At 34.2% G+C, this 10,564-nt stretch overlaps 1 protein-coding gene across 1 annotated transcript; it reads left to right on the top strand.

The window, feature by feature from the left end:
• The first annotated feature begins 1,094 nt into the window (after nucleotides 1–1,094).
• Nucleotides 1,095–3,394, top strand: LOC143211238 (E3 SUMO-protein ligase ZBED1-like). The gene is made up of 4 exons (XM_076428723.1): nucleotides 1,095–1,709; nucleotides 1,785–2,575; nucleotides 2,667–2,850; nucleotides 2,930–3,394. Exons 1-4 carry the CDS (start codon nucleotides 1,133–1,135, stop codon nucleotides 3,265–3,267), a joined length of 1,890 nt encoding a protein of 629 aa, XP_076284838.1. The 5' UTR covers nucleotides 1,095–1,132; the 3' UTR covers nucleotides 3,268–3,394.
• Nucleotides 3,395–10,564: the final 7,170 nt, after the last annotated feature.

Here is a 10,564-nt window from a genome sequence, read left to right as displayed (position 1 = left end):
CAGATGGGCGAGACTAATCGAGGAATTTGGGTAAAGTCACGTAACCTTTTGGAGGAGTTCTCCAATTTCGCATAAAGAGACAGTCGAAGTCTAGAATCGGTCGAGGACAGGAAGTCGTAAATTCACAGTCAAGGACCTCTTGGGACTCCCTCGGACCTCTCTCTCGCTCGGTCCCACGACCCTTGTTTTGGCGGGCTTTCACCCTCGCGCGTACCCCACTCTCGTGCGCGCGCTATTGAGGCACCTCCACCACCAATCACCATCGACCTGCAACCGAGGACGAGCCACCCGACGAATCAACGTCCAGCTGGAAGATCCGAATTTTCCTATTGGCTAAGGAAAAGGAACCTGGAAGGAGAAAACTTCAGGACGAGGAAAATACGAAGCAGATACACGAGGATACGAGCAGATTCTTGTCTGAGATCTTAGAGTCAACAACGTTTCACTATTAAATAAAGTCTATTTTTCGTTACATCTTCTTGCTAAGAGTTTGTTCTGAAAACCTTCCACGAGCAGAGTGCTTTAGCGCTCCACGGGCACCCGAACCCTATAAATTCCCTAATCCCACCACACTGCGACGTAACAATACGAACGTATCGAGATTATCAACAAAAAGAGACGGTAGACGGCGCGGCGCGCGGCACAGCGTCTTTGACTTTGACTTTGACACGTCGAAACGATCTAACCATTCTAACCTAACTACCTACATAATATCTACATCGATATCGATATACAATCTATGTACATTTGACATTTGTACATATACAGTATACATTATACAATATTATCAATGATACTAATGATATTAATATTTATTGTATGTAAAGAATAGAGATAATTACTTTCCAAAGTTTGACAAGAAAAATCTAATCCACATAATCAAATTATGCATTACTAATTGACTATATATGGAATTAACAGTTAACAGTGTAGGATAAATGCTGTTATAGTCGTCGATTAACAAATACAGAACTTTATTGTAGATACTTGGCAAAATAAAACACAAGCTTCCGACTCTCTCTCTCTCTCTCTCTCTCTCTCTCTCTCTCTCTCTCTCTTCCTCTCTCTATTCCTTTTTATTGTAGTTATTTTTTTTATTAGTAGTAGTTATGGTTTATTTTAAGTATTCATTATGTACAGTTTTAATGAAAATGAAGTGGATGAAGTGCGTGAAGTGAATATAGTAAATGAAGTGACTGACGCGTGTATGAGAGAAATTGGGAATGGGAATGAGGCAATTAGACGAAGTAATCGTAGGAGGAGTACGGTGTGGGACCATTTTGCAAAAATTGACGACACACAAGCAAAATGCAATATTTGCAAACGACTGTTTAAGATGAAATACGGCAACACCAGCGGACTATCGCGACATCTAAAATACGTACATCCGACGACAGTCATCCCTTCAATAAGTACAAGTACGCATACAGCATCAACAAATTATACTACGTGTACTTCAGAAATCAACTGGTTAACCAAAGACTCATTGAGAGCAAAACAAATTACACGTGCAATAGAACGTATGATCGTACTGGATTTACACTCGTATAATATTGTGCAACAGAAAGGGTTCCGCGAATTATTAAGTGCCGCGGAACCGCGGTATCAAATTCCGTGTCGTACAACATTTTCTCGAAGTGTGATACCTGAAATGTACAAAAAAAGAAGGAAAGAAGTACAAGAGGAAATATATGCAGATATGCATAACGGTAAGAATCTATCACTAATTATATTACTTACACTTTCCTTCTTAATATTATAACAAAATTGTATATTATTTACAGGCACTACTGTATTTGCCCTTACAACAGATGGTTGGACATCGAGAGCTGTCCAAAGTTACTTATCGTTAACGTTGCATTACACGACAACGAATTTTGAAATCCGCCGCTATATGTTAAATTTACACTATTTACCAAAATCACATACAAGCATATACATTCAAAAAACATTGGTAAATTTATTAAGTTCCTGGGGGATAAATTCCATGGACAAAGAAATAGTTTTCACCACCGATAATGGGCGAAATTTAGTTAAAGCCATCAAACTAAACAAAAAATGGTCGCGCATGCCCTGCTTTGCACATTGCCTGCAACTAGCGATCAAGTGCACGTTGCAAAAATTACCACAGTATAATGATATCCGCAAGAAATGCAGAGCAATAGCAACCTATTTTTCACGCTCATCCACAGCCCGGCAAAAATTTATGGAAACACAAAAATTGTTAGAACCACACCAGACACCGTTACAATTAATTCAAGAAGTAGATGTACGTTGGAATTCAACACATAATATGATGCACAGACTACTGTTACTGAGAGCACCTTTAAATATGACGTTACTCGAAGATAATATGCCCCAAAATTTAAATAATGATGAATGGAACACAATAGAAAAAATAGTCAACACATTAAACCCACTGAAAGAAGCAACAGATATTATGAGCGGGGAAACATATCCTACGTTATCGCAATATTTACCAATGTATACCGGATTAATGACAATACTACAAGAAGAAATAGAGCAATCAAATATGAACGCCGAAATTTGTAGAGATCTCTGCCAAGCGTTAAAGGTATTTGTGATTTTTTATTTACATACTATAATTTTACAAAGGAAAAAAGAATTTAATTAAATCTTGTAATTTTCTAAATTTTAAATTTTAGGAACGGTTCGATCTTATCGCCAAAAGTGATCCGATCATTATAGCGACGTTATTGAACCCTCGTTTTAAAGATCGGTTTTTATCGGAAGAGATGAGGGAGCAAGCAATACAAAAATTGAAAGAGAAGATGAATTGCATCACAATCACAGACGACACTGAAAACCAAAGTATTCCGAGCACATCAAGTAAAACGAATAACTAACAATTGAAATTTACAAAATTACATAGCAATTCTCATAAGTATGATATGTTATTATTTTTTAGCCACACCACAGTCGAAACTGTCTATATATTTTGAACGAAAACTTGGCAATGCAGGCAAAGGACCAGGAACGCAGGACACCATTAAAGACAGAGAAATACGCACGTATTTAAGTGTCGAAGTTGTTCCGAGTGTAACAGATATTGCAAATTGGTGGAAATGCCAAATTCAATATCCACTATTGCGTGAAGTAGCGAGAAATTATCTTGCCATTCCCGCGACGCAATGTACAAGCGAACGCTTGTTTTCGTCAGCTGGGAACATAGTAACTCCAAATCGGACCCGATTGTTATCAACAAATATCGAGGAAATTTGTTTCCTACATTACAATTTAAAATAAAACATATATTTTTGTGATTGCTTCATTTTTTTCTTCATTTCATAATTTCCTTCTGTGTCGCCTAATATAAAGTAAATATACTAAAATTTAAAATACATGAATAAATACTAAATACGTTACACGTGTTCTCGCGTTACATTTGTTTGTGTAACAAATTTCTTAACAAATTCATTGTCTCATTAGAATAATATACTGTTAACTGTTAATTCAATTATAGTTAATTAGTAATGCATAATTTGATTATGTGGATTAGATTTTTCTTGTCAAACTTTGGAAAGTAATTATCTCTATTCTTTACATACAATAAATATTAATATCATTAGTATCATTGATAATATTGTATAATGTATACTGTATATGTACAAATGTCAAATGTACATAGATTGTATATCGATATCGATGTAGATATTATGTAGGTAGTTAGGTTAGAATGGTTAGATCGTTTCGACGTGTCAAAGTCAAAGTCAAAGACGCTGTGCCGCGCGCCGCGCCGTCTACCGTCTCTTTTTGTTGATAATCTCGATACGTTCGTATGATCAGAGAGTATATGAGAGTGCTCACGCCCGGGTTTTGGCCGTGCCACCGACGAGATACTGTTAAAGACTGCCAGCCTTACGGGAGTTGGCGGGATTCGAATTTTTCGGTGTTCTCTTACGCCCTCTAGGATATATTCTGACTGGAGTGAGAAACAGGAGGCCAACGACGGCATTTCGTCGGTGCAGAAGACACTGTATTGGTATCGTGTTAGCAACGCGCCCGCGCGCTACATTCACCAGCGTACCTTTACTATATCCGTGTGCGCTGCTTGTGCGAGCCACAATCTATTTTTAGAACTTGCCATGTTGCCATGCTTTACGGCTTACGGAAACGAAACTGAAATTCGACTGTCGAGCCGTCGAGCGTATGAATCGCAATCTGGAGCTAGCCTTCGGGTCCCCGTGCAGCGAGGATTTTTTTTTTATTTTTATTTTTCATTACTTTTTTAATTACATTTTTTAACCTTCCAAAAAATTAAAAATGTTAAAACTATGTTCAAAATATGTATTCATTTTAAATAGAAACGTTTTGTTACTGTCATAATTGCATTAATAAAAATTGGTATATGATCGAGAACAGGTTGATGGTATTTATTTGGACTGATTGGAGAATACGAAAATGCAGGAAGTATTTTTTAGTTTATGAAACAATTTGTAGATTTATTAGTTGTCAAACAAATAATAAAATAAATTGTATAATATATATAAATTGATTTTATACTAGCATACACAAGTTTATTTGATCTTCTGTCTTCCTATAATAAAAAAACACAGTCATAACTATAATTATAATAGAATTTCATAAAATATTGAGGTTATTGCAAACTCATCTTTTTTCGCGATGATGCTCTAATTTTATTGCTTCTCTCGAATGTCCATTTCCTTCCGAGACAGTGCGTTTCTAAGTGTAAATAAAAAATGTTGATATAAAATGTATCATAATTAAACTACAATTATTCTAATAACGTAGAATGTAGTACATATTAAGTTTTAATTACCAGGATTTTCTTCTTCGACGTTAAGCACCCTTTACTGCTTCTCGTAATTTACGTATATGGACATTAGGGTGGACCTTATTTTTCGACCATGAAATTTTTTTGTCCCGTAAACCAGAATTGTAACAAATGTTGAGAAAATGATCTGGAAAAATTTTGGGGCCGATTGGATCATGGGAAAATAAGGCGCAGCAAATTTGAAAATTTTGAATTTTTTAAATCTTTACATAAATAGACGTTATGATATATCGTTGAATTTGTCTTTTTTCTCTTTAAGAATCCGTATGTAGCATAAACAGTTGTTGATAGAAAAAACATCCGTGACTTTGAAAACTTGAAATAATTACTTTGAAAAAAAATTTTTTCTCTGATACTATATCCACCTCCTTATATACTACAACTTTTGTTTGAAGAGTTTTTTTATATATACATAACTGACAGAGATATTAAGGGGCGTAATTTGCATTATTCGGAAGCATACAACTGCGCATATAGCTATTTTCATAGCTACATGCTGCCGAATAATGAAAATTACGCCTCGTAATCGAAAAAATAGGACTTTTGAGGCAGATAGCGCCCTAGATCGATGTTTTATCTAGCGTTTTTGACTAGTGAAAAACCCCGTGTTTGTATTATCGAGAAATGAGTAAATGAATATCTTGCAATCCTGGAAGTCTCTCTACTACCTTAACTAAATTCATTAATACGCTCCAATCTACAAAAGAAAAACAGTTAAAATATCGGAAAAAGAAGTTATTATGAATAATAAGTAGACTGACTGAAACATAGACTGAAGGTGGTCAATGATACCGCTGAACGGGGCGTTAAACTAATGGAGGATCATATTAAAATTTTATATAGAAACAAAGTGGAGAAATAATATATACTATACAAACTGTGATGGAATATCGACAGCAGTATCCTGACCCCACAAAACAGATTTGTCAAAGGATTTTTAAATATTTTTTAATATAGAGAGAGAAACACCTGATCAATCGCTACATGCGATTAATTGCATTTTTAAGAGGCATTGAAGACAGCTTATTAACTGAGAGTTATTAAAGTTTTCATTTTCCTCAGAGTCAGTAAGTTCTTTATTTTTCTCGGAGTCATTAAGTTTTCCATTTTTCTTGGAGTTATTCAATTTTTCATTTTCCTCAGTGTCGTCAAGTTTTTTCATATAGTCCAGTCGGCAGGTCGAAAAAAGGCGTCTACCTGGAAAGTATTCCGAACTTAATGAAATTTTGACACGTCATTTAGGGGTACTCTGGGGAGTCGAATCTCAGTTTTCGACATCGAGGACCCTGTGCTAACTTGGGGAGGGGGAAAAACCACTACTTTTATTACCTTGTCTTGGTTTTTCGCATATCGGGCTCGAGTCGGGTACGCGATACATCAGACACATCGGGAAGCTTATGACTAGACTGCGGATTTTATGCATGTATGACAAAAATGTACACGTTCAATTTAAAGCAGTGGACATGTTAAAAATATTTAAGGACATCAATGTATTAGTTTCAGCTTAATAGGATAATTAAAAGAAGAATACAATTTATATTTGGCTCATGTGCCGTGCAATCAATGCAAACATTTTTTATTTTGCATAAAGATCCGCAGTGTACTCATGACTCACCTTTGTCGGGCGGCTTCTAAAACAATAGAACAAGATCGCGCGAACGAGTTATCGCGATACCCGAGAATCAACTGTGCGTTCTTATGAAATAGATAATAATAATAATGGTACGTATTTCTTTCATAACTTGTCCATAATGTGATTTTTATATAAGTACATTAGGTATATTCGGCAGACATGTGCATGATCGTTATTTGTATTAAAATTTGAAATAATGCACGTTTCACGTGAAAAAATTATAAGAAAATATTTACAACGTGGTATGTAATAAGTTATGATAACTTTTCAGTGGGTGATGTTTTTATTAACTGTTAAGTAACCTACTTAACTATCATTAATCTTACACAAATTCTTAAAAGATAATATATAGTATACAATATAAAATAAAATAGAAATTAACTTAAAATAAAATCATATAAAATAAAAAACTAGAGGGTTATTGTTGCTCGCTCGCTTCGATCGCTCGCGAGTAGGGTTGTTTTTGCTCGCTCGCTTTGCTCGCTCGCGGATAGGACTGCTCTTGCGAAAGGGTTAGTGGTACGCATGGCTAGTAGTACCTATAGCTATTAATGTTTTTTTTTTATTTGGTGTGTGACTCTCCACGAGCCACACAAAGAACTTCCCGATTCGTTAGTTGCAGTATATTATTATCATTATTAAGTGTACGTTTTAAGAAGATTATACGTTTTCAGGGAAATTCAATAGTTTTCTACTTATCAAAATGTTTGCTATATGGCGTCACATTAAACCAACATCGTATGCTCGTTGCTCGCTTGGTTCCTTGTTATAGCATACTAATGTTGCAAAATAAATTGTCTTAATTAGTTTTTCGCAAACGATACAACTCCTCATTATCCGGGTTTGCAGTAGTGATCTTGGTTTTCTTCGATACTGTTAATTTAAATTGTCCCAAAATATATAAACTGCGCTCAATTTTGAAACTCTGCTCAGTGCTACATACAATATTTGTAAAGTTCGCCTTTCTGATTTTTTAAAATCCAAACATACTTTCTCGTATGTTTGTCCCTGACTTTTATGAATCGTAATCGCTTCAGCAGGAACCACTGGAAATTGACTACGTGTGATTTGATATTTTTCCTCACTCGACATATTTACTTGATTCGATATTTTTATTATTGGTGTAAAATTTTGATCAATATTTGTGCATTTTTCATATAATCACGATAACGAGTTCTTACTTTCACTCCTACTCTGGCCAATTGAAAATCTAACCACAATATAGACGGAATTTTAGTATTTTCTTGAAAAGTAATAAATTTTAATATTCCGCATGTGTGCTCCATTAATAAATCCGTTTTCAACATCAATGTTATTAATAATTATCATATAGTTTATATTAATTTTCAATTTAAGCTCAGTTAATAATTCGTTTTGAACTGATTGTTTTTTTAAAGATTGTAATATAAATTTTTTTTGTACTTTCATCGATATTCTTTGAAAATGTATTCTCGGGAGTAGAGATGATTAACTCACTCTTGCATTGGGATAATTTTCGATTATTGTAAGCGGAAACATCATCGTAAGGTACAAAAAAAAATTTTTTTTAAAAATTTTTTTTTTATTTTAAAAAATCGAAAAAAAAATTTTTTGTGTAATTACGTTTGTTTCTTCGGTGGAAACTTTCCGTTCTCTCGTATAAATTACATTGTTGAATGAACTTCTTTCGAAAAAACTAAAAAAACTAAAAAACTACTTGACCAAAATGGACCAAAATCTAATCAGCTCTAAGTTACAGCGGGGCATATCGATTGCATCATTCATCATCCTGATCGCGTTGTTACTTTTTCTGAAAACGTTAACGAAAAATTTGATTACATCGAAACGGCCATACGCGCGCGCGCGCACGCACACACACACACACACACACATATACGAACATTTTGCTGAAAATAGTCTAAAATGACTGCAATGACCATGAAACGTGAAGATCTGCTAAAAAATCGATTTTCCATTTTCGGGGTCATTACAATAACTTCCCTATAAAATCGGGAAGTTAATTATATAGAGCCTATAGATAATACAGAATAAAATATAAACACGAAATATAATACGTATAATGTTTATATTTATATTTCGTTTTTAATTATTGCCATACTTTACCATATTGTAATCTTCTAGGTGTATTGTATAACTTCCGTAAAGACATTTTAATGATATTATCGATACATATCTAAGTTCATTCGGAGAAAATTCGTTAAAAAGCTAGAAATATTGTCTTTTAAGTTTTTCACATGAAACGTGCATTATTCAAGCTTTAATACAAATAAAGAGCACGCGTTTGGCGAATATACCTAATGTAGTTATAAAAAAACCAAGTATATTAAAAATCACGTTATAAGTAAAGAAAGAAAACCATTATTACCATTATCTATGTCATAAGAACGCAGAGTATTTGAATCTCGGATAACGCAATAACTCGTCCGCCCGAACTTGTTCTATTCTTTTCGTACCCGCCCGACGAATTCGAAGTCGAATCGAAGGGCCGCCGCCGGACTTTCTGCGACCCGACCCGATTCGAACCCGAACATCGAGCGGCCCGCACATCCCTAAATTATTTATAATTATAAATATATTATATTAAATGACCTATATTATAATAACCTATATTAGGTAATTATGATCACACTTTAAATAAGTAAATATGGCTCAAATTGTGCCGTATTTAGGCTCATTTTAATTAGAAGAATCTCACAAATACGTTGGTAATTCCGTAAAAAAAGATTGAAAAATAAAAAACTTTCCTATGTGCATTGATGTAATCGGTACGCAGCCTTTTGAACTGTGTCGGCTGCCTCGTACCTCAGTCCCTGTTTGTCGTTTACGAGCTGTCGTAAAAAAAGTTCTGGTACATATGTTGATAGTCTAAAAATATGATCAATGCTATTTTTCAATTTCTCTAAAAAACCTGCATTTGTCGAATTTTTGCGTGTTTTTCACTTTGTGTAATTAACATTTTGAACCAAAAAATCGGGAAAAAATCTCAAATATCAATTTCAATTAAATGCAATTATATGATTAAATTAATGCAAGTAAATGGGGAAAATGGACCGAAAATTGAATGGCACAACGGCTGTTTAAATAATTCGAAGGACTATCTCGTCCGGCTAGGCCCTTCATTCCAAATTGTAATATTCCAATATTCCAATATCATTTTAAATATATTCAAGTACTATTTAAAACTATTAATGAGTTTTAACAACAAAATATTTTAAATAGAAAACTAAATTTTGACATATAAGATAAGATTATAGCAAGCTTGCTATAAATGTCGAAAACTCGAGTCTGGCCAGAGACATTCAATTTTCAGGAAACACTATTCTATGATGACGAACGGAGAAAAGGGAAGTGAAGCTCGGGGGCTTCGGTCGCCGTGGAGTGGAGTGAAACATTGTAACATGATACGGGTCGGGTCGGGTATATCGGTGTGAGACTACTAATCAAACAACAAAGCTTAATTATTTATCATTACTTTTTTATAGGATTTTCCTTAACATATTTGGTGAATTTTGTTTCTTTTTATGAAAATGATACCAAAATTATATAATTCCGATGATATTTGCTTATGCAATGAGCGACGCAAGTTTCGGACACAAAGAAGGACAGCGTCGGGAAAAGAAGAGACGCGGAGAGTCCTTATTCTTTTAAGATTTCGACTTCGACTTCGTCTGCTAGATCTTCGCCTCGTCGCACAATGTACTCATAAATGAATCATGTTTCAGGAAGTGGTTCAGTTCAGAATGAAATAAAATAATGTTACAAGCACTTTTTAAATAGCGTCATATATGGTGCAAGAAATATTCGTATAGAGTCAAATAGAATTATTTTTTTAGATATCTTCGTACGAAATACTGCCTCTAAATAACATTGTATGGATAGGAGCCGTCGAAAATTAGTTTAATTAGTTAATACTTTTATCTTGTTACTACCTCTACTTTAATAATTGCAGTCAATAATGCTGTCGAGCATTACAAGTATGGGATAAATAAGTAAAAAAATTAATTTTCTGTTTCCTACTAAGGATCTTAATAAGAACGATTGAATTTTGTCATTACACAACATAACAAAATATTTTTTAAGAATCATTATTTTATATATAACGCAATAATGTTCAA

Source organism: Lasioglossum baleicum, chromosome 8 (genome assembly GCF_051020765.1).
Source record: "Lasioglossum baleicum chromosome 8, iyLasBale1, whole genome shotgun sequence".
Lineage (NCBI taxonomy): Eukaryota > Metazoa > Arthropoda > Insecta > Hymenoptera > Halictidae > Lasioglossum > Lasioglossum baleicum.
The sequence above is the reverse complement of the archived record's forward strand: the minus strand, read 5'-3'. Positions and strand labels throughout refer to the sequence as shown.

Excerpts from the sequence above, each read along its gene's own strand:
- LOC143211238 (XM_076428723.1), top strand. The coding sequence starts at position 1,133 with ATGTACAGTTTTAATGAAAATGAAGTGGATGAAGTGCGTGAAGTGAAT. Across the intron at positions 1,710-1,784 it reads ATATGCAGATATGCATAACG|GCACTACTGTATTTGCCCTT; the intron begins GTAAGAATCTAT and ends TATTATTTACAG. Across the intron at positions 2,576-2,666 it reads ATCTCTGCCAAGCGTTAAAG|GAACGGTTCGATCTTATCGC; the intron begins GTATTTGTGATT and ends TTTAAATTTTAG.